The 25,694-nt window shown below is 38.1% G+C and overlaps 1 protein-coding gene across 4 annotated transcripts in view; it reads right to left on the bottom strand.

Moving 5' to 3' along the window:
- Window positions 1-371: 371 nt before the first annotated feature.
- Window positions 372-25,694, bottom strand: part of hrm (solute carrier family 16 member hermes) — a 55,968-nt gene continuing 30,645 nt past the window's right edge. For 3 of the 4 annotated variants that reach the window (XM_074110649.1, XM_074110650.1, XM_074110652.1), the window contains 6 exons: window positions 21,421-21,543; window positions 20,273-20,416; window positions 19,531-19,657; window positions 17,861-18,040; window positions 16,036-16,162; window positions 372-6,991 (listed from right to left, as the gene is read on the bottom strand). In XM_074110649.1, coding sequence (XP_073966750.1) covers window positions 5,777-6,991; window positions 16,036-16,162; window positions 17,861-18,040; window positions 19,531-19,657; window positions 20,273-20,416; window positions 21,421-21,543 — 1,916 coding nt within the window. In that variant the 3' untranslated portion in view covers window positions 372-5,776. Of the gene's footprint in view, window positions 6,992-7,294; window positions 12,040-16,035; window positions 16,163-17,860; window positions 18,041-19,530; window positions 19,658-20,272; window positions 20,417-21,420; window positions 21,544-25,694 lie in introns of those variants that run through there. The other variant, XM_074110651.1, reaches the window with a different exon arrangement.

Below are 25,694 nucleotides of genomic sequence, written 5' to 3'. Positions count from 1 at the left end.
TTTAAGACATTATATAGTGGGATTAGTATTATAGGATGGGATTACTTTGTCAAGCAACAGCAACTTACAGGCAGAATGTTCTATCCGCCGATCAGGAATCAGATATATTATTTTATGTAAGTATCCGGATAATAAAATAATGTAGATACTGAAGGTGTATGAGACTGAGTCTAATTAAAGTTTTCTAAAATATCCTATTATTTTTTTTATGAAAATCTTCCTTTTTGTCACCAAAGAATTTTGGTGGTGCATAGATTTCCTAACGAATGAAATTAAATGAGAGGTTACTGGTGGACAGATGGCATGTCGTTGTATCGCGAAGAAGGGTAGGACACAAAAGCGTCCTAAAAACAATAAATAAAACAAGAAAACACGATAAAAATAGTTTTATTTTACACATTTATACTTCTGAGGTAAATGAGTTATAAATTACAAATATTTAAATGATATTACAAAAAATTTGGTATAAGTAGAAAATTCATCTTGGTACGAGTATATGTTCACATCAGAGTAACTACAAGGCAGTACGTAATACAGATATTACATATCGAATGGCAAAGGCTATATATTTAAGGCCCTACGCTGTCTTGGGTGCACTGGTTGTCTTGGTGCAGCAGGGCTACTACGAAACTCGAAGTTCGTGTCGTGCGGTCCCTCTGACACTTATACTATTTAATACGAGAGCGAGAGGGACCGCGCGACACGAGTTTCGAGTTCCGTAGTAGCCCTGCTGGTAACACATCATTTCCGAACTTTGACGCGCTCTGTCTGTCATTTTTCTTTGATTGATTTTCTATGTTTCTTATAAACAAATAAAAATATTGTGGGGCAATTGATCTAGTGTCAAACTTGTAAATTTTCGACATTAATAACCACCAGAGACCGATTGTATAATAAAGTACATGTAAAAAGTATTAGCGATTCTGTACAACTTCGGCGCTAATATAACAAGGTGGAAGCAACGTACCTACGCACAAGCGTAAATTTACATGACAATGTGCGACTAACGCAAGTTCCAGGTGGACAACAGGCCTTATTATCGTTAGTGATAATGTCATTGTACGATTACAATAACACATATTACAATAAATAAGCATAAGACGAAATAATATAACATAATTCTTAAGATTAAAATTAAGTATCTAAATAAATTTAAATATCGAGGGCGGTAGCAATGCCATTAATTTTAACCTATAACTTTTAACCGCCTTTCTATTATTTCCGATCTTAGAGCATTAAACCAATCAGAGACAGGCCTATGCATGTATTAAATGTACGTATGTTGTCATGTTGTATGTTGTTTTTACAATTGTGAGTGTGATTGATTGTGTGCATGAAGCTCAAGTTACTGAACCCTCTGACGTATGCGGCATAATTTTTGATATCAAGTTTTTATTGCAAATAGGATCTTTCTAACATGAACTAAACATTGACCACAGGGGCTGGCGCATTTCTCGCCCAACGTATCGGCATCGCGTCGCCCGAGCCGAGCCGATCAACGTCATTTTATATCTTTTAATAAAGCGTTTTTAATCGGCTAAAGCTGATTCTGCGTCGATAACTGTGTGGAGAACTATAAACAAGATTTTTGTACAAAAATTAGTGCAAATGGCGGCTCTTTGCAGCTTAATGCTCTAAGTTCCCAACCGACCGCGACCCCACAATGGCATTAAAATATTAAACCGTCATTTCATATCCTTACATGTCTTTAAATAAAATTATGGTATGATAAAAACTAACTTGTAAATTTACCTAAATTAATAAACTGCTAAAACTAAATGCAAGCTAAGCCTTAATCAATCAAATAATAAAAATATGTCACAATCATTATTATAACCATTAGAAGCGAAATCCCAGTATTTGACGCGTTGCTACAGTCTAAATCAAAAATATTTTTACACATTACTACCTTGTCGCTGTCACTACAGACAGTGACAAGATACTAAAGTGTAAAGATATATCTGACCTCGACTGTACTCGCATCGAGGTGGCTTGTCATGGAATCACGAGGAGCTGTGTTCTATTCTTATTCCTTGCATTTTTTTCAATCCAATTTAGGTTCAGTATGCCTAATTTTAAAAAATACCTGTGATTTGAATGCTCAGCAAGGAGCGCCATTTTCCAGTGCAAAATATTATGATGCGCCTTTTGAGAGGCGCGGAAGCGGTGTAGACTATCTCGCTCTCCCTTGATCAAGGGCTAGAACCGGCGCATGAGTCTAATCTTTAAATTACTATAAAATTTTAGGGCCTTTCTTTAAGTTGTTTGTTTTAAAACCTACCGCCGGAGTTTCGCTTCTAGTAGTATTTATTCTCATTACAATAATTTCAATACAAACCTAAACCACATCTTAGGTCGGTACTCAATAACTTAATAATCAAATAGGTTTTATGCCTGACTGCAGCAGTTTGACAATAACATTGGTAACACGCTAACTGGCGTCAGTTCAGTTCATCATTCCGGTAAGGCCCTCCGCTATCTGTGTTGGGTGCGCTGTTTGTCTTGGTGCAGGTAACATCGTATGCACGCGTCGCGCGCAGTTAGCGCTGCTCGTACTGTTGTTCAACAGGCGGCCACCCGCGCAGTGCAAGCGTCAGCCAGCGTAGGGCCCAAGAGCTTGTTCACACTAGCGTTTTTGCCGGCGGTTTCTCGGCGGAGCGGAAGCGCGGTGAGCACGACGCGTACACGCTGCGATATTTCCGCGATTATTCGCCGCCTGTGTGCCGCCGCGGTGCAGTCGCGTGGATGCGGCGATCAAGCCACGTACGTTCACTAATGTTGGCGTCCACGCGACGGCATCGCAATGATATCGCAGCGTGCGCTCCGCTGAGAAACCGCCGGCAAACACGCCAGTGTGAACAAGCTCTAAGAATGACGAGAGAATTATTGTATCTGACGGACTGATGAAAATTAAATGTTTTCAATGATATTCGTGAATCCGAGGTGAATGACAAAAAAAAAACAGAATGATGGACTAAATTGACGCGAGAATGAGCGGGTAACCGATATTATAAAACCTGAGGCCTTATTGTCCAACACACTTGCAATCACAATCGTTTTCACCACTTCTTTCTGTCACACGGTATAAGAAGAGGCTAGAAAGAGACGATGAATGCGATCGCGAACATCAGTGCGTTAGACAATAAGGCCTAGAGACTTGAAATTCACGTAATAATTGTTTTTACGACACTTCAACATAATTTTGTAAAAACTAAAATACAGCAAAATAATAAAATTGCTTACAGTTAGGAACTTCTGGCACTCGCAATTTATTTAAAACAGGCACTGCACAACTATGCAAAAAAAAACGAATTATTTAGAATCCATCTCATTCTCATGCAGCTAAACCGAAAACAAAAATAAAACAAAGCCGAAAACAAAAAAGTAACCCATATCGAAAATACAAACTGAAATATAGATGCATAGAAAAACCAGAAAAATAAGACCAGCGCTGGGAATCGAACCCATTATTATTAATCCATCTGTGTCTGTCAAGGCCCTTTTTTTTTAAGCAAACTGAAGTGATACATGAAACACTTGCAAAATCTTGCAACATTGGGCCAAAACGTTCCAAATCATCACTCCATCCACCCTGCCCCTGTTAAAGAACCCATATGAAGATCAAACTTTTTTGTATGTCAGTATAGACACAATTTATAATTTCGCATACAGTTTGTGGCAATCACCAGTTTCCTAGAATGCGCTATTCATGAATAAAGAAGAAACTAAATGAGACGATATAAAGTATTACCAAAAATACAAAACTCCTTTAGCACCATTTCGTAACCAGATTTGGTAACTAGCTTCGCAATGGGAAATTTGGTTTCCTGTTTCGTAACCAATCATGTAAAGAGAATAATGTTCCCACCTCGCAGTCTAATTTTAAAGGATTCCAGTATTGAATCCAGCTTCGAATTGGGATTATTTTTCTCATTTCAAAACTGGTTATCTAATTTGGCTAAAAAGTGGAGCTAAAGGCTAAAATTCTTAAGCTACATTATGACATAAATAATACTATATTATGGAATCACTATACAGTAGGTAAGTATAGTAAGGCATGATTTTTATAAATCTATTTCTTTTCAAATGGCACCGGTCTCCAATTGACGTTTTAAGCGTTTTTTTTTTCATTAATAATGAATTAGTTATTATTGTTAACATGATTATTATTAATAAAATACACTTTAAAACTACACATATAAAATGTTAGGGAAGAATCCAGTATACTTGCGTAATTATATAAAAATGTAACGCCTGACAAGAAATATATGATTGACATGCATTTTCGTTGTACATAGCAACACCAGTATTACGACCATAGAGAATAAGTTCTCATCTTTAGAGAATAGGTTTTTTGGCATTGGCAATCATTACTGTCGAACTGTCAAAACGTGATTTCCCCGTATAATTTTTATGGTACTTGTGAGCTATTACGTCACTTAGCTGCCAACCAAAAACATATTTTTTCAGTTAAATAACATTTTATCTGGTTTTCAGGGCAGGTAAATTCCAAATAAAATTTAGGAACCACTAACAAAGAAGAAATTAATTCCTATATGATTTTGACCAACATTTGCCTCATATATTTCTAGTCAGACTGCAGTTTTTACAGAAAAATCTTTCCTGTAACAAACATGCTCCATTCATTTTAAATCAGTACATTGAAATAAACTCCGTTACATGGATACCAATATAGTCGGTATTAATGTCATGTCACGATGAAAAATCAATTCAACACGTTCTGATATAAGGTAAAGTTTTCTCGACATTTAACCTCATTTCACCAACGGCTAAAGGGTAGAAAAAGGACACAAGCTTTCAAAAATATTTTTACTCGATTCCGCAGCCCAACGGAGGGTTACGTTTTACACCATCATGTACGTACACATCCAGAAGCCTTATTGTCTAACATACTCGGAATCACAATCGCTTTCACTACTTCTTTCTATCACGCGAGGGTATAATGAGATTGTGATTGTGATTGCTAGCGCCCGTGCATTAGACAATACTCTCTCAATTCTATATTCTCTGGCACAGCGTAAATCGCTTGGACGTTTGACAATTGAGGTATCATTTCGATCCGCCTTGCCATCGCGTGCATCACAAGCATTTTTTTTGCTGTCGGTTGTTTATAGGCTATGGAATACTTAAATTCAACTTGACTTTTTTAACCTTTTAGCCATTGAATAGAAGAGTAAAATAGCTAAGCTAAGTAAATTCGATTTGCCCTTAGTTATAGACGAATTAAATTCGCTTCAGGCATAGTAATTTCTTAAAAAAGTTTTTTATCACTACATCGGAAGTATAAACTGAGAAACACAGTTTACTTAAGGTTCATTTCGTAATTTGCTAAAGAACCGAATACACAGTTCCAAATTGCGTTAGCAATAATCAAAAACTGAATTTTCCATTTGGTAACCAGTTACGAAATTGGAAAATATTTCCTCTTTTTACATATTGTTACCGAGTACTTAATCAAGAAACGTTGTCTGTAAATGTTTTCAAAATCACAACATTTTCACATCTGAAAATTGGATTCGAGATTTAGTAATTTTATGGAAAAATCTCTATTTTTCCATAGGCATAAAAATTGCTGTTAAAACAAAGCGGCCATTTTGAAATCAGTCAAGAAATATGCTTTCTCTTTCTCGTGCCCACGAAATTGCTTTACTTCCTTCTCGCATACTGGTCCTCAAACGATATAACCTACCCTTACAATAACTAACATGTTACCAACCGACTTAAAAGTAGCGCCACCAAAATTCCCTAAAAAACCTCAAGCCTTCACTTCTTGATTTTTCTTTTCCATCTTTCTTCTCCTCCTGTGTATGAGAGGTACGAAACCCCATAAGCAACCACCCCCCACTAGTATAAAGCCAAGTGTAACAAACAAGGACTTATAAGAGTGCGTGTATTCGAACCAAAAACCACAAATCGGGGGACCAATCAACTGTAAAATACCGTTCATAAAAAGACTTATACCGTAAGACGACATAAGTCGCTCAGTTCCTAACATCTCGGTCATTACTAGAGCTGTCACACCCGTATTTATACCAGATGCTAAACCGAATACAGAACAAAAGATACTTATCCCTATATAACTCGTGAACAAAGGCAAAGCTGCTAAACTAATGCCTGATAATAACAAGCCGAAAATAAAGAAGTACCGTTTAGGAGTTGATACTACATCCGATATGGCAGAACCGCCTATCCGACCAACTAGATCTAAAGCAGATATAATTGAAAGTAAATACGCTCCTAAACTTTTATCAAAACCGCATTCCTTGGCGTAGGATGGCACTAAAATAATAAAATTAGTGTACGAAATCGCTGAAGTGCAGTTTGAGAACAAAATGACTAAGTATATGGGGTCTTTTAGCAGTTGCATATCAAAATACTTGTTAGCCTCTTTCTTACTAGGATCCTCTCTCGGTTTTTTCCTACATCCAAAACAGTACGTTATAGGGGCGAGGCTGTCCGTGACGGATTTCAAACTGAACTGACTCGCGAATTCGCTGGGCTTCTCAAAGGCGGACAGCGTCGACCCGTGAAAAGGTGTCGACATATACTGGAAGCTAGACGTCGACGGGCTGCGCTTAGGCGTTTTGGGGACAGTTAATTTCTTGCCAAACGCTTCAGTCGAATTGACTCTGCTCGCTTTACCTTCCGGTACAGACTCGAGCAACGAAGGATTGCTGGGCATAGTTGACACTTTACTCGATATGTGTTGCAACCCATGTTTGGAGGGCACAGGCGTTGATATTTTCCTGTACCTTTCCTCTTGTATCCTGGTGTTGACCAGAGCGGCGCTAGCTGATCTGTAGAACTCGTTTTTCTCGTCTATGGTGACGTGGGAGGGATTTTTGTAAATGGGAGGCGAGCCGTTGGTGAAGCGGTCTCCTGTGGGAGTGTTGTCTTCAGATGTGAGGAGCAGCTTCGGATGGACAGCTTCTTCTAGCTCGCAAGGCTCTTCCTCCACAAACGGCTCCAACTGGAAATAAAACGGCTATCAAAGTCTGAAAGCTCGAGTTTGAGATATGTTTAACAAGAGCCCATACACGTTACGCACTTTTTATGCGCAAACACCACGCGTTCAAAACAATGCACATGCAGAAGTATGCGCGTCGACCGAGCATAAAGAAATACGTAGTGTTTAAGCTCCCAGGTTACTGTTAAAAATTAAATGTTCATACACACCTTCAGCCAAACATGGGCACGTTCTGAGATCGTAGAAAAGATTACAAAAAGTTTTTTTAATTATCATTATTATTTACAGTTGCAAATGAGACAAACGTTCTTTTAAAAATACATCATTTATTATGTACAAAATACAATTTTATTTTGCTAAGTAAAGCCCGACCAGGAAAGTGTCGTTTCATAATTCACACTTGTTCCTGGTCAAGCTCTGATCAATAATTAATAACAATCTAAAATGTCGATTAACATTAAAATAATTTTAATAATAATACAAACAAGTGTTCCGCGTCAATCCTCAATTTACTATCAGCCGTAAGGCGTTCGAAACATTCATACTAACGATACCTAAGCTAAGGTTTGCTTTAATAGCGTTGCCGCTATTAAGGGCCTCCGCTGACTCGCACGGATGCACGACGCGGGCGCTCGCTCGGCGGCCTGCTGCTACGAAGTGCAAAATTCTAACTTCTACGGGACGGGTATCTTGCCGTCCCGCTGACACTTATAATTTAATACGAAAGTGAGAGGGACGGTACGATACGAACTTCGATTTCGTGTTTCACGTCATCTACTCGTAATAGAGCAGCGCTAAGTGACGCGGGTCTCCGCTCTATTGAAACCGATTGAAACACGCGCCATGCCGTGCACCCGCACGAGTTAGCGGAGGCCGTTACTGGTTGTCTATGAAAATAAGATGGCATAGTCTCCTAGAGCTGACCGAACTGACCTTACGGTGCCAAGAAACGCTAGGAAATCATTACATGAGGTGCGTAGGGTAACCTCGTGTGTTCAAGACCTGCAGTTCCCTTCTGTATTCAACCGCGGGGAGCAGTGCTTGAGCAAAAAGGCATTTTTTTAACTTAATAGTCAAAAAAAAAAAAACAATTATACTTGTAACGGGCGAATACTTTGAATGAGTTCCCGATATTTCGACGCAGTTGCATCACGATTACGGGTGGACAGAAATATCGGAAGCTCATTGAAAGTAGCCACGGTCTACATGCGATAACAATTATATCTAATTTAACCATGAATCATTAAAAACATAATTTTTTAAAATCTGATTATCTAGAGAAAGAAGTTACAAATATCACCGTCATAATTAAAGAATCCGATTATGGGATAAAACCCTACAGTCCAATTATTAGAAACCCCCGGATTCAGATCCCTAATTACGACAAAAAAGACTGAAGCATATATCAAAAATATCAAAATATAGCATTAAAAAATTTAATGAAAAGAAAAGATTTTCCTGATGTTAACATGATTTAAACATTAATACAAATATAATATAAAGACATAATTATGCGCTCAAAATCGAATTATACGTCAGCGGAAAGGAACACGAAATTTGTTTGAATAAATTAGTTTCAGGTTAGTACCAGAGACCAAGGTAAATTTACTTAGCCGCTATAGTTAAAACAAGTGAGAAATACTAGTTAAATTCGTAGTTGACTAGTTTCCAATTGGGAAAACTGTATTCCTGTTTCGCAACCAATGATGAAATTCTACTCGTTAAAGGGGGGACGGGGAGGGACTTTAAAATATGTTTGATATATTTGTTACGGGATGTACAGTCGAGGACATACGAATCTATACCTAGAGTACCTAGACTGTACTCAGTGATTTGGTTACCTTTAATGAGGTCCTGGTGCTTGCATGACGATTGCGGGTAGTCTGAATGGATTACTAAGCAATCACAGATAGATCCCGTAACAAACATATAAGTGTGTAAAATATGCTGTCTGCAAATTCAATTTTGACCTCACATAAAACAAATATATTTACTATTTTTTCTACTCCTATACTGTACAATCTGTGATTTACTTAATCACGAACAGTAATATAACAGCAAACATAACAAGATTATGGAAAAATCTATATTGTCTGTTCCCCATAACAGCACTATATCGTAATGTTGCTAAAACGATACAGCAGGGCTACTACAAAACCCGACACTCAAAGTTCGTACCGTATCGTCTCTCTCGCTCTCGTATTAAACAGTTTAAGTGTCAGAGGGACCGCACGACATGAACTTCGAGTTTCGAGTTTCGTAGTAGCCCTGCTGCAACCACTTACTTTTTTTTCTTAATTCGTCCGTTCGGACAGGCTAAGGTGCAGCCACTTACATTATTTCCTATGGTTTTATACAGAATAAAAACTTTCCGAACATAATCCATAGCCTGCCAACATAAGTAACGCATATTTTTAACACCGTCACTTACCAACTTAGACAAATTTTGACATTTCATATTTCTCACTTGTTTATTGTTGTTTACCTTCTCTTTTCGTTTTCCATAATTTTTACTAAAGTATGAAAACATTTAAAGTTTACTTTTTCTCTAATTTTGTATTTTAATTAATAAGTACCCAGTCGAAGAAAAAGTATTGCATGCAACGTTGTATAAGTAAGTCAAAAAAAGCTCGTGGCGTCTTTTTCTTACGATGTTCGCTAAGCTCACATCGTAACTCACGCCACTCACCTTTTTTGAACCCTGTTATACAACTGTTGCATAAAATACTATGACAATATTGGCAAGAAATAACGAGATTTATAGAAAAATACTTACTTAGCAAATTAATAAATTCATACCAGTTTACAAAAATATTATTGCTTCTCATATGTCTTAACCTTTTTATGAGTACAACAATCGCTCTAAGGCATCGTCCTGATAGAACGTGATACACGATCATCGCGCGAACTAAGCGACGCGACCATCGCGTGTGCACGCGATCAAACATATTGAACTCGAATAGGCGCAACAGATTGTCAGTTAGGATACATCTATTAGGACGATGCCGTTTGCTCGTAATAATTATAACATCTTTCATTTCGCAATATTCTTTTTTTTATTGAAACCAATCAATCCACAAAAGTTTTTGTCACAGCGTTTACCAGAGCGTTGAACAACAAAAAAACGTGCGCGTATGCATTATTAACAAGGAAAAGATACAAAACGGTCACATCTGTTTAAAGACATACAAACGATATCATTTATTTTTATTTCATCGTGTTTTAGTTATTTGGGCTAGTCGCTGCCGCTACATGAGCTAGTATAAGATTTTGTTAACAAAAAAAGTCGCGTCCCTCAATCACTACTGGCAATTTTTGAGTGCCTCTAGCGGAGCATATCAAAAACAGGCTTTTAGTATGTTCAAGTCATCAGCTGTGACAAAAAAAAATACAATAAGATGAGCATAATATGAGCGATAAGTCATTTTCATCTTAATTAAGTGAACTCAAACAAAGTATTTGAGTTTCATTCCGCTTCACCTATGAATAATTTTGTTGTGCGATCTACTAAAATTAACAAACAACTAAGTAATTAAAATCTTGTACAATGTAAAATATCGTTTAAAAATATAAATTAAAAAAAGGTCTGTTATCGGAAGCCTCGATTAGGGTAACTTTATAATTGTATTAAAAACTTAATTCTAGTCATAGAGAGTAAAAATAAATTCTTTTTTTTTTTTCATTTCAATCGAACTTTATGCGAAATAACGTTTGGCAAAACCGACAACCTTCGTGTAAACGCCATTTAACATTACAAAGATCTAACAAACGGCAAAACTTTTAGAGAATTTGAACCCTATCTCAAATATTCCAAATATAATATCCAAGTAGATCTTTATAACATTTAAGAATGGCAAAATACAATAAAGTCTAAAAAAAGTCTCCCAATTAACAACGATTCAAACTGACACGTTAGTTTCCAACCGCTTCTTCCGTCTATTCACTAGGGGCATCAAAAGCCAAAGAGCCGCCCCACCCATATAAACAAATCCAAAAGTAACAAACATATGCATATAATTTCCATCGGCTTCAAACCACAACCCACATATCGGAGGTCCCACTAATTGCAACAAACCGTTGACAAACAAACTAATCCCATACGTAGACATGAGTCTATCGACTCCTAGAATTTCAGCCATAACCAACGTAGTAGTGGCGTTATTGACGCCTGATGCTAGGCCAAAGCACGCGCAAACTATGCTTATTGACAAATAACTTTCTAAAAACGGTACCATTGCTAATGTCACCCCAGAAAAGAAGAGTCCTCCGACAAAGTAAAACGTTTTTGGCATAATATTTAAATCGCACAAAGCGGACCCTCCTATACGGCCCACCAAATCCAAAGCCGACACTGTACTAAGCAAGTATGCACCTGAATCTTTATCGAATCCAATGTTCTGGGCGTGTGATGGAAGTAAAATTATAAAATTCGTACACGAAATGGCCACAGTGCTGCTAGACAAGAGAATTATCAAATACGTAGGATCTGAAAGTAGGCTTATATCGAAGAACTTATTAGGTTCCGACTTCTCTTTCTTTTTGCAACAGAAGCAGCAGTACGCGACATCGGCGACGCTTTCTGTTACCGATTTTAGAGAAAATTGGGAAGCGAATTCGTTGGGCTGGTCGAAAGCTGATAATGTTGAGCCGTGGAACGGTGTGTGTACGTACGCGAAGCTGGAGGTAGACATGTTTCTCTTAGGCCCTGCCGTGCTCAATCTGCGACCAAAAGCTTCCTGAGAACCTAGTTTCTTTACGTCAGCGCTGTCTAATGCTATAGAGGCGGAACTATACGTCGTTTTAGGCACGGGCCTGGTGTAAGATAGTTTTCTTTTGGACATATTTTGTCTCAGGTTTTGGGACGATGGTGACGTGACGCAGTTCTGGCTGTTATTTAAACGTGAATTCGATAGATTCTTCTCAGAGTTTTCGTTATTGATTTTGACGTCCGGAATGCCGTTTTCTATTTTCTCATTGGTCAATATCCTCGGTATGGTGGGGGTCATTCTGAATGTTTCTACCGGTTCTTCCTCCTCGAAGAGGATGTCATCCTATAAAAGAAAACAAAGTTTTTTATTAAAATTTTACTCTACCAGTTGCCTAAATAAGCTATTATAATTATTAGGTATGCTTTGCTAGTCTAATAGTCATATGTCATGATAATTGGAGTTGTCAAGTTTAATCGCGTGTTTGAAAAATTACAATCCTGGAAATTTTAGCTATTAAAATGACCCAATTTATTATCTGCACTTGAAAGAGAAAAATCCGAAGGTAATTTTGAATTTGTAAAATATATATGATTTTTTGTGGTGTACAATCACAGCATAGTCGGACCATATTTTTTAGTCCTAATTAGCAACACCCAAAATATTTGCAACAATAATCACTTTCCTGTACAAAATAGATTTGTTACTATCATGGTTATTTAAGGAACTTAAATTGAAACATCTACCTGCGAAATTGTGTACGTAATTAATGTAATTCTAATTACGTATTTCGCAACCAGTTGCGTAAAAGGTACTTATTAATTTTAAATTCGATACCAAATTAGTTCAATAACAGTGTCAACTTAGGGAAAAATAATATACTAAATTTGAAGCCCGGATAATACCGGGATGGAAATACCGACCCTGTTTTTCGTGTACACGCCCATAGAAGCTCCTGTCAGTTTCTATGGGCGTGTACACAAAAAACAGAACCGGTATTTCCATGTCGGTGTTATCCGGGCCGGGAAAGAGTCTCACCCAAATGATTAAAGAAACTAAATCAAAATTACTATTTCACAGAGTTTAACTTCTGTTTGTCTGTATTGTTAGATAACGTCGGAATAAAGTTCTTAGAATGAAAATTACATCGCGGTTTACTAAAAAACGCAAAACGTGCTTTTTACACTACATTTGAACTTGAAAAAAAAATCGTACCTAGCTTTCTTTGTATTGAAAGAAGCCCGTGCCCAGCACGAGGCGTCTAACTATAAATTAGGTACCTATTATCATATATACAGTTACTTTCTGTATTTATAGATTACTTATCGCTTCGTTTTACTTTCAACCAGTCCTTAACCCTTTGACCGCCACGGTCGGTAAAACACGACAGCTGAAAAAAGTGCCATAGTGGCCATGTCGGCATTTCGTGGCGCACGATTTTCAGAAAAAAATAATTGCCGGCTATGGCTGACCGTGGCGGTCAAAGGTTGTAATTGTCTTTTTTATTAATATATTAGCATACCGCCTAGTGGTTTTGAAAATGAAACTACGGCCGCTTATGAGGGTTAGTTGGAAAAGTGATTAAAATTGGAAAATTAAAGTGGTATTAATGATCACTTGCAGCAAAAACGACTGTTTACCTCTTAATCAATAATCATAACAGATAGAATTAATATATATATATACGAGGATAGATAAGAGGTTTTTTTTTAAGTAGTGACGATATGCGTGTGGCAAAATGATCTCATAAATTGTTGTTAAACTTGGCTAAATCTGACAGTTCCGCACAATTTGTCAAAACTAAACTGTGTTTAATACACAAGCTAGATTTCATGTTTTGCTGCAAGTTACCGTAAAACAAAATGCACAGTGCAACAACTTAGTGCTAATTTAAATTTAATTCAATACATTTATTTCCAATCTAAAATGGTGCGCCATGTTCCGACAGAAGTTCTTTGGCTGAGGCACGGTTGGAGATTGTATATGGATTCCTTAGAAATTTGTAAGTGACTCATACCCCAATCGACATAATGATTTCCAGAAAAGTTGTCAAAATTCGCAAATTTGCATCAATTCAAGAAACCTGTCGGAACAGTAAAAATAGTGTGGCATTCGCTTTAATGAGACTTCAAGATCGCGAATGTTATTGGTGTAATTCGTTATTTAGTCGCATTGTCTATTACATAACCAGATTAACGAGCAAAGAGAAAGCTGAAGTAGCTCTCTTTTACACCGCCCTTTGGAATTTAATGCCTTATAATTATAACTATTATAAGGTTTAATACACGTGCAACAGATTCTATTTAAAGCGTGTTAATCCAACTCCCATAAATTCAAGAATCTCAAAGCTCAAAAATAATAAATAAAAGTATCAATTATTTAAAGTTCAAGTAATATTTTAGAGAATGAAGAAAGCCACCAATGAGTTATAATAATATAATAGCAACACAAGACGTTGACTTTTACTTTAATGACATGACACTCAATTATACCAAAGGGCACTACAGCTTTCCGAAGAAATCTCAGAAATCGAGTTGTGTAAATATATTTTTGATTAAATTGGCCGATTCTGAGTGAACAAAGTTGTACATAAGACAGTCGAACGATCATAACAATAGAAAAGCCCGCAATACACATTTATGTCACCTATATATTTTTGTGCAAGTAGCTGGCTATAAATATGACCCAAACATGCAAGCTACAGGCACATAAATGTGTAAACTACACGTATGTATATCGTGAACGTTATGTTACCAGAACAAGAGTTAAGGACGTAAAGCCAATTTAAACCCTGAAATTATTCTTTGAATCACATAAAAAAAAAGTTATCATGTCATAGCAGTTTCAGTCAAACAACATACCATGCAGCACATACATCCAGGACAACACACACAGACGTGTATACATACATATAGAATATAAATGGATTGCTTACTTTAATGTGTCGCCGATCCCGATAAAGGCGCGGTTTCATTTTCAAAAAACACTTGAAACACAATAAAAAAAAAGGAAAATAGATAAGCGTTTATCCCGGTAAATTCCCGCAAAAATACTGTAATCCCGAATACCCTGGAAGCAAACTTTTGTCAGCAAAAACAACCAAAAGCATGGCGTTTTTAAATAACAAGCTTTTACACGATTTAACAAAAAAATATGTTTGTTTTGTGTGATCTAAATCGTAGAAATGGGACCATGTTATTTAATTTTATTTTCGTTATAAATACGATGGATGAGATGCAACCGGTCAACTGATAAGTAAAAAAAAAAAAAAGTGAAGAGCGAAAATTTTCCATGCCCCTCATATATTAACACAATTAATTCCATTACTTATTAAAGCCCGCAAGCTATATGAATTTCAATTATCTCAAAGCGGGATCACCAACGCAACGTCTACAATATATTGTTTTTCCTAGAAGATAACCAGTTACCAAATGTGGTTGTCAACGAGGAACACGGGTGAAATTCAAAGAAAACTAAATCGATAGACCTATAAAATATGAGATAACTGTAAATACGCGGAGCAAAAGTGGTGTATTTCAAATATTATTTACAATATAGTATCAGTAGTGATATTTTGTTTTACGTTAATTCAAAAACAAATATGGTTTCGCGTAAAAACGGTTGTTTTAATCAGTTTTGTAGGGGACTTCCCCAAAATCGCCAGTAAGTATAGTTAAGCTTAACATCTGGCAGAATTAATGTTTTTTTTTTTTTATTAGCGTCGATCACACTTTTACTACTCAAAAGAAAACAAGGGCCACATGAGTTTCGTTGGTAAAACAAAATTACTAAAAAAATATAATTATTTATAACATTCCTTGTTTAAAAATAGATTTATTAATAGTATTAATGCATACAAAACACAATACAAAAACTTTGCATTAATTTATGTTTTCAAAGAAATACGCAAACGTATTGATTTCATTTTACCGATGAAACTCGAGTAGCCCTTACTTCTTTTTTGAACAGTGTGTCAAAAAACTTTTTAGTGTTATTATTGTCACTGTCACAACTTCTAACTTTTAGTAGGTACAAATCCATATTTTTAGGGGCCCATAAATTCATACTTTTAGGGGCTGTTTCACCATCCATTGATTAGTGTTAACTGACGGTTAAATGTGATGTCATCTCTATTTGTTTTGTTCGAATAGACGGAGACGGCATCACATTTAACCGTCAGTTATAACACTAATCAATGGATGGTGAAACAGCCCCTTAATGTAACTCAGGAGACGTTACCATGGCAACAAGCTATACTAAAAAGTTGATTGACCCTAGTTTATATTAAAGCGCCATCTATCGTGAAATAGGCGAACTAGCACGACACGCAGCTAGACATACCTGCGGGTTGTCCTCCTCGTCTTCGGGCTCCTTGTATTTCCTGACCATGTGCTCCTCCACGGGCTGGAACAGCAGCGCGGCCGCCCACACGTTCAGCATTATGCCGCCCAGGATCAGGACGGCACCCCTGGTGGAGATAAACCACTTTATATATAAAAGTATTATTTTTAACATATTATACCTGGGCCACATATTATACGTAGTAGTACTATTATTTATTATGTGCCTGGGCGACCGAGCTTTGCTCGGGCTAAAACTCGATAATAACCGTTACCCCAGAGATAAGACCAAGCTAGAGCGAATTGTCATCCCCGAACATATCAAATTTCATCGAAATCGTTGGAGCTGTTTCCGAGATTGTGAAACACAATCAACAAAAATCAGGAATTCAAGCAAACAAGAATTGCTCGTTTAAAGGTATTAGATTATTTATGACAAAATCTCGTTTTATACCATGACTTTTTACTGAAGCTTATTTTCAAAATCGCGTTTTCTCTCATTTTAATAGACTCAGAAACATAGGTAGGTTTAAGTTACGTTAAGTTTGCATCGGCCCGAAGGTCCAAAAACACACAAGAGTAGGAGCTCCACGTGAGCGGAGCTCCGTCAACACCGTGTCTGTGTCGATTCAAATTGGGAAAAACCGCTACTGTGAAAATAAGCTTCAGTAAAACTATAGTAGAGAAAAAATGCGAATGGAAAGATTTGCTCTTGAAAATCATCATTTGGTGAAGTGGAACTGATGATGAAGACCAAATTTGACCAATGGAGCAACTACTCAATAACAAGTACTTCACGGGTTGAATTTCAATTACTTTAACGCAGTTGCCAAGCAATTTAAGCTCATCGTAATTCATATGGTGAAATGGAACGTGTGATGTGATGAAGCACCAGGACTCCTCAATAATGAACGTCTCTGCGTCGGAAAAAGCAATTTTTCGTAAAAGGTGACGAGCAGTTGACATTAAACTATTGTATCTTAGATCTTTTACACTAAAAAGCGTGAAAAAAATATACCAAAAAATAGAACCAACTACAAAAAACCATGAAAATATTTTTCTACCAGTCTGAAGTCGGTGCCTCAGCACGAGCCAGCAGGAGTGATTGAAGCCCAATATACTCGTATAGTTGTAGGTGAGGTAGACAAGTCCACTCCTGCTGGCTCGTGCTGAGGCACCGACTTCAGACTGGTAGAAAATTATTTTCATGGTTTTTTTGTAGTCGGTTCTATTTTATGTAAAAAAAAAATAAAATGTGCGAAATAACAAGAACCATTCGAGGCGCGAGGCCCCTTAGACCGCGAAGCCGTGGGCAGTGCCCACGTGGCCCACGCCTTGCGCCGCCTCTGCTTAGTCGTATCAGCACCCGGCCACAGAGATTGCACATCGGTCTTTGAAAAGATACTCGGCTAATTTCGGCTTCGTAGAGCGTTGTCACACTACTTATGTGACGTTTGTCAGTCGTTGTACAGGTGCAATAGAGTACGGACGCATTTAGATGAAAATATATAATAAAGAGTTGTTGGAACCCCCCAAAACTTTAAATTGTATGATGGGATCTTAAGGAAAAAGCGGGAATTATTCTTTTTCTAGTAGTTGCAACAGCTCTCTACAGATATCCGAAGTTTACATGTCACTAATTTTACGTAAACTAATCAAGTCCATAAAGGTGCATTTATTTGAAATAAAACGTCACTCGCCAGTGTTCGGGAATCGTCGTGAACAGCCAATTGTCTTTTTCCGAAGACCGTTGTGCAATCTTTATCGCCGGGTTCTGTACATGGTGGTCACTATCACTATACACAGGATTGTCACAAAGCACTTACTTGTATCCGTAGCTCTCGAGCAGATACCGCAGCACGGGCGGCAGTATGATGGAGCCGAAGGCGGAGCCCGACATGCAGATCCCGTTGGCGAGCCCGCGCAGCCGCACGAAGTATGACGTCACTATGTACACCGTCGGCGGGAACGCGAGCCCCGCCCCCGCGCCCACCATGGCGCCGAAGCTTTACAAAAAAATAAAAAAAAGATGCAAAAAAAACTTTTCTCTGTAAAAGTCACAAATGTTAGTTACAGATACGCCTTTGAACACGAAACAGCCGTGAGACTAATAGACCAACTAGACTAATAGACATTTACATCATGGGACAAGATATTTATTACCTACAAGCTTTTATTTAGTTTCACCTGTCCCGTTGTCTGTCTGTCTGTCTATAATCAAATCTTGAAAGTTAAATTCGACCAACTTCCAGTAGTTGGATTGACTTGAAATTTGGTATAAATACTTATGTAAATTGCGTGACAATACAATAATCTGGTAGTGACATCCTGGTAACGCCAGGATCATCTCCACACGACGGAACTCTTCAACGGTTAATGGCATCGACTTTTAATTTGGTATGCAAATGTAGTTTGGGTGACAATACAAGTACAGTCAACAAGAAATAAGAGAAGTCAATGAAAATTTTACCAAAAATATTTTTATTTATTACTGTAATAAAATATGTAAGTCCAAAAAACGAGACCCGGGTACTACCCGAAAACAAATACTATTAAAAATTCTTCCGCAAAGGGTTGCTATTTTTTTTTTTATTTATTCAGCGTCCTCTGTGAGTTAGGCTGCGTTGCCACTAGACATGTGCGAGGTAACTGAGCGGTGCGAGGGCTCTTTCAAATAAACGAACAATGTGCGGTAGATAGATATTTGCAAAACTAACGTTTTCCTAAGTATGAAGAGAGCTTTTGGAAGCAACGTAAAAGCCCACGAGAGCGAGCGAGATGTCATGCTATTTACAACGTACGTCACTATCGCCGCGTAGACTCGCCGCGCCGGCGCCGATCGCAATCAGCGCCACTAGCCATGCCGCGGATTACTTATGCAATTCTTAATATTTTACGTAAAATAAAGCGCGCTAAATTATTAAAGTGATTTTATTACAAGTTTTTTTCTCGTTTGGACGTTGTTCGGTTTATAAGGCAAGCCCGGCTTTTGGGCTTCTATGTAAGGATCGCCACTGACAAAAACCTCACTCCGCCGAGCTGTTTCCACTAGAGATGCGCTGAGCAAGGATAGGTAAATGAAGCGTTTCTATTGGTTCATGACAAACACATTCCTAATTTATTGAATCAGGCGTTACTTTGCGGAGGTCCATATCAATGAACTAAAAGAATTTCCTTGCTCACCCGCGACCTTATGATAGTTAAGATTATGCAAAATATGCGTGTTTATGCAGTTCCGCCACCTCCACACTGTAAGAACACACACAAACCATCTATCACCATCACCACACCACACCGACTCGTTTCGAACTCAACCAGAGCACACATCTTCAGAGTAACACAACCGTACACCATGCTATCAGATGTACCATCTGGTATCATTAAACACATTCCTCGCACATCACAGGGCTTCTATAGGAGGCCCTGACCGGCAGTGCCGCCACAGCGCTGGTTTCCAGTCCAAACTTACTTTAGCTCCTCAGCCCCTAGTCCTTACCTAAAGTACAGATAGCTGATCGAGAACGCCCAACTACTGAAGATCATCCCGAACGCCGCCAGGCTACCGCCGATCAGCGTCACCGTGCGGTACGACCACTTGACCGACAGGATCGAGGATATCGGCCCTGGAACGTCAGAGAAGATAAGATAAAGTTTTGTAAATAAATTGAATCAGGCGTTACTTTGCGGAGGTCCAATGAACTAAAACAAATACTTAGCTCACCCGCGACGTTATGAGATCTGTCCGTCCGTCTGTCCCTGGGCTCTATCTCTTGACAGTTAGACACTTGAAATTTTCACAGATTATGTATATTGTGGCCCTATCAACAATACTAAAAACAGTATTTAAGGCTCCATACAACAAACGTGAGCTGCTTGATATTAATAACGGCAACGGTACACGCTTCAAATATTCACAGAATATTTAGGTATAATCACCTATACATAGATTTAACGACGCGGAATCGGCAAAAGTCGATAGAAAAAAGCTTTATGTCTACGCAATAAGAGCGAAAAAACAACGGGGCGAAGCCGCGGCCAACAGCTAGTTTTGTAAATCTTATTACATGGACAACAACTTAGTTTTTTCTTTTTTTTGCGTCGATAGATAATGTAGGAACCCTTAGTGCGCGGTGAGAATCCAGCCCCATAAACGCATTCCTCGCAACACATCCCTCCCCGTAAAAAAATTAACCCCCTAAAAAAATGGTTCACAAGTCAGTGATCGCTGATGTACCAACCTAAGCTACTGTAGAGGAAATAGCAGAGCGCCACGATGCCGCTCGACGCGGACGCGCTTGACTGGAACACGTCGTTGAACTCCACCATCAGCACGCCGAACGACTTGATCGTACCCGGAATGAGGATGTTCACTAGCGTTGCTCCTGGAACACACATCATCATCATCTTCAACCTTCAACTTCTAATCCTTAAGCCGAATTTACACCTGCAAAAAGAATCGTGCAAGTTGCATAGCGGCGCTTAATTGACCACTACAAACTCGCTGGCTTTACGACCACCTAATGTAATGCAACTTGCACGATTGTTCAGGCAGTGATAGGGTCGAAGCCAACAGCTTTTGGTACCATATATAATATAAATAATAAATAAAATTGTCACATCTATGGAAGTCTGTACCCCACCAAGACACACCAATACACCAAGAGGATGTGCTAACAGACAGCCCTCCACAGTTGCCAAAGTATTGCCAGGTAGGAAGCGACGGGTGTAGTTATTGTACGACCTGGACAATGCTCGACCGATTTTGTACGACCTGATAATTCAATCACATGTCACTTGGAACACGGGTCGAGCTTTATCACCCTGTACCGATAATGTTCAGGGTGCTATTGGACAACCTGATTTTGTACGACCTAATAATCAGAGCACACTTTTGACAGCAAGCAATCGATTCGCAAGATTGATTATGTTCTTCGTGTACACCGAATATTAATAAATTTAATAGAAAATAACTTAATTTGGTCGTCACAATTGGACCTAACACAACCTAACACAAAACTATGGTCATTCGATTCGATTGGATTCCGATTATAACGACTTACAATAACAGGTCGAGCATTAACAGGCCGAGCAAAAATTTGGACTCCCTAATAATGCACGACCTAATATTGTACGACTTGATAATTCTAATCCAAAATGAGTTCGTATTATCAGGTCGTACAGTGATGGCTGAGCAGTATAGGGTCGAGCATTACTGGTCCCCGAAGCGACGTGGAATTGGCTATGGGGTTGGGATGCTGTGGACGGGAACACCGGGATATGGAGTGATATAACAAACACCCACCATTGCAAATATTAGTAAAAACGCTAAAGTAAACAGGGACGACAAAGCTTTAAGCTAAAATTTAAGTTATTCTTCTGGGATTACCTACGAGAATGAACCAGCCCCACCGGCCGTCCGGCGGCACCATCTCCCAGTCCCGTTCCGGTGCCGGGCCGATCGTGAACCGGCCGCCGCCCACCGCCGGGGTCTCATCTTCCGGGAGTTTTACTGTGGACAAGAAAACAACAGTTTTTAATGATTCACGGTTAATTAAATTAGATATATTTGTTACGTACGAGATATAAACCATAACATACCTATTAACTTTAATGACTTCCCGATATTCAACGCAACAGTCGGTCTACTTAACACAATATTAATATCCAACCGCAAATTCGACATTTTACCGGTAATTATTATAACACCAATACATACAATTACATACAACGCATGGAAATATCGGGAGGTTATTAAAGTAATTACTGCCTACATCCCGTATCAAATAATTCATATTCAAATTAGAATAACAGTAGTCGCTAGAACGATACAATCATCTACGTAGAGTGGTATTAGTTTTTTAACCCTGGTAAAATTGAACTGTCGATTATCAAGACTCTGTCTCTGAAGACGAATGTTCGGGATTAGTATTCACGGACGATGAAGAGCAGAAATCAATCGACAATGGTGCTTTCTTATTTCTTAGTAATTGTAGAATTTTGACGCAAAATGCTTAAATATGAAAACTAATTCTGTATTATTTATTTTTTCATCTCTACTTTTTTGTCTACCTTATTAATTGCGACATCCAAAATGTATGTATTTTTATTGAAATGTAAAACTGTTTCAAATTAAAGAAAGAAAGCGAAAATTGTGCACACTAAGAGCGGTTTCCCAAAAAATACAACGATCGGAATCCGTAAAAAAACGGTCCGGAGTGGAGTATAGGTAGTCGTATAATTATTTGAATGGTGAAATCGGATAACGGAAATCGAATTTAGAGGTAGTACGTAAACTGCCATACAAATAATTCTACAACTACTCCGGAAAGTATTTTCATACATTCGGGTCGTTGTATTTAGTGCGAAACCGCTCTTGTAGTGTACACAATCTTTGAACCCTGCATACTTATCAAAATTGCAACCCCACGATAATGCCGAACCTCACGACCTCACGATAGCATAGCAGCAACTAGTCTGTTAAAGAAACCTTCTGCATTGTGACGTGTTTGGTTACATTACCGACGTATGTCTAGGCAGCGAGCCAAGATTGAGAAGCTGATGAAGCGGGCCTTTGAAGCTGGCCGCAGTGCCAGTCCGGGAGTCATTCAGGTTAAGCCAGCTTGTCTGACTCAGTTTGATTCTAAGAACCACAGAACTAAAAGAGGAGTACAATGTTATCCTTTACTGTGTACGTTTCCTTAATAACTTTCTAAATCGATACTGCTGTTTTTGAACGTTCTTCTTGGTATGTTTTTTTTTTTGGTGAGTCGCCTTAGGGGCCAAGAACACCAAGTCCTTGCGTTTGTTTTTTTTTACCTACTTTTTATCTGGTCTGTAATTTCAGGTTAGTATCACGTTTAGAGTCATGCGTTTTTTGGAAACGAGCCATCTATAAATAGACAACTGGCTATTTTGACACTTTTCTGGATGAGCTATTTTTCACGTTTTCATTTTAAGTCACATAGAAAATAAAATATTAGGTTATAAAGAGTTATTTTCATATTTATGGCATTCAAGGACATTACAAGGACTAAGAAAATCCGACAACATAATAATAAATTAATAATAACGAGCTATGGAGAGAGCTATACTAGGAATTTCTTTGCGCGATAGAATCCGGAATACGGAAATTCGTCCGGAATACGAAAATATGCAAGTTTGAAGTGGCAATGGGCGAGCCACATCGCTCGAAGGACAGATAACCGTTGGGGGAGAAAAGTCCTCGAGTGGCAAACACGAACCGGAAGACAAAGCATTGGCAGGTCTACCAGGGGACTGACGACATCGTGAGAGTTGCGGGCAACCGGTGTATGTAAGTTGCGAGTTGTCGTTCATTGTGGCGTTCTAAGGGGGAGCCCTTTGTTCAGCAGTGGATGTCGTCCGGCTGATGATGATGATGATGATGAATAATAATAAGTATAAGGTGAATAAATGAAAATGAATTATTATTACTAATAATAGTAAAGAAGGTCTGGAGTAAGGCTGTGGGCACGAGCTAATTATTAAACATTTTCTTGGAAACGGAAAATTCCCAAAACAACTGCACTTTAGTTATTAATATCGACTTTGCATACGATATTAACAATCTAAATTCCGCCCAGTTCATTCCACAATAAGTCTCGTTGCGAGCAGCACAGGGTCGCATTTAACTTCCTTAATTATAATAACATAGGTTCTTGTAACAGTGACCTTTTCTGGCGCTCGTCCAAGGCTGGAGCCCACGTGTACGAGTTATGGACAAAAATTAAACAAACGTATGCTGGAACAACAGGATTTACATAGGACTTACATTCATATATTTAGGACATGTTTTAAGCTGTGGTCAGAATACCCTGCCGGTAAGTTCGCCAACAAATTAACCCAGATTTGAAAACTAACTAGGGGGCAGAAGTACCGGTTTTGGCCACCTTAAGCCCGATTTGGCCAGTTGACATTTGCAGTCATATATAAAAATTTATAGTATTAAAATAATATGAATAGTGAATTTTCAAAAGTTTATACCGAAACGAATAAAGTTTATAATGATTTATTAGCATACATTTATTTTAAACGTGTATTTAAACTATAAAAGTGAACCGCCAGAGCGGGACAAAAAAAATGAGACAGAGCAGGATGGCGCTCTAAAACACCATTTTGACACGTTTCTCCCAAACAACGCATTATTTCTCTGGAATTTTAAAGCAATTCGATTCTTTGACCTTGGGAATCGCGATAAACTTGAGAAAATATGATATTGGATGTGTACATTTTGTATATTAAGCAAAATAAAATCACAAGTTCGAATTTCGAGCCAAGAACGAGCGATCCATTATCTATGCCAGTGTTGCCATTCAGGGAAAAAGAAATCTATTCATTATCCTGCATTGCAGTCTGTAAAGCTCCCCATTCATAGCCGCGCGCCAGCTATTTAACACCCTAATGTAATTTATTTAGGTTTATAGAAGACAATACTTCCCTTTTTTACGTTGCATATTTGAACATTGTCCGTTGCACTGACGTTACTCCGCCGCCGAGATTTTACTTTGAGATGTACAGGTGTTGTACGATGATACTTTTTTACGCGAACACTTATTTTTCCCTGTATTTTTATTATTATTATTTTTTGTATTTTTTTTTCTTTAATTGTATAATATAGTTTTTAAGTATTTTATTTGTAATTATATTATTATGAAAAAATGACTTTCTTCCAAGTTTCTTGCGGCGCATTCTTCTTGGCAATGATGGTCTTTCCGAAAGCGCTGGTAGTTTAAATAAATGACGTGTAAAAGTGCCCATTGCGGCCTATTTACTGAATAAATCATTTGAATTTGAATTTTGAATTTGTTAAACATTAAACAGTTTGTAATGTTTTTATTACTTATTACACTAATATTATAATTAATTAATTAATTTAAAACAGCTGTGTCCAGTACAAGCATAGTATCCATCATAGTACAAGCTTTGCTTAGTTCGGGACTAGGTCAATTGGTGTCAAGTGTCCCATGATATTTATTATTGATATTCATTTATTTTAGTAACGCAAAAACTTAGCTGGCTATATATTCATATTTTTTTATTTAATTGACAAAAGTAAACAAACGTCTCCAATATTTTCTAATAATCTTACTGACGGATTAGTTAGATTTAATAAAGACTGGTGGGTTTATAGCCATGGGCGTAGCCACGGTGGGGCCGGGCGGGGCGTTTGCCCCACCCTGGCTCTGACCTGAAAGGTACCTAACCAAACCTAAAAAAATAAATTATCTAGGTACTAACTAAAAGCTTGCTAGTTACATATTATTATTTAAAACTGCTGCCCCACTCTGAGCCCATGGCTGGCTACGCCCATGGTTACAGCATAAGAATAGACACTACCAGAAGTGAAACTCCGCACCTGTCTTTGCAGCCATCAGAAACCTTTTTTAATTTACCGCGCACACAAAAACAATTCACACTAAGCCTGCGTTCAAATCATTTCCAATAAACACATCAACGGCACGTGCACTTCTAATTTTCGCGTGCTACTGATCAATTTTGCGCATCCTTGCTGCAGCTTCTTCTAAATAATCGCAAATTAAGTCTTATCCTTATGATGGAGGGGTGAAGCTGTCTGTTGCGCGCGAGTCTTTGTTTTAAATGCCTTAAGCACTATCGAACCAACTGATTCGTGACCACGCATTG

The sequence above is a fragment of the Choristoneura fumiferana genome, chromosome 30, assembly GCF_025370935.1.
Source record: "Choristoneura fumiferana chromosome 30, NRCan_CFum_1, whole genome shotgun sequence".
Classification (NCBI taxonomy): Eukaryota; Metazoa; Arthropoda; class Insecta; order Lepidoptera; family Tortricidae; genus Choristoneura; species Choristoneura fumiferana.
This window is presented reverse-complemented; position numbering and strand designations above follow the sequence as displayed.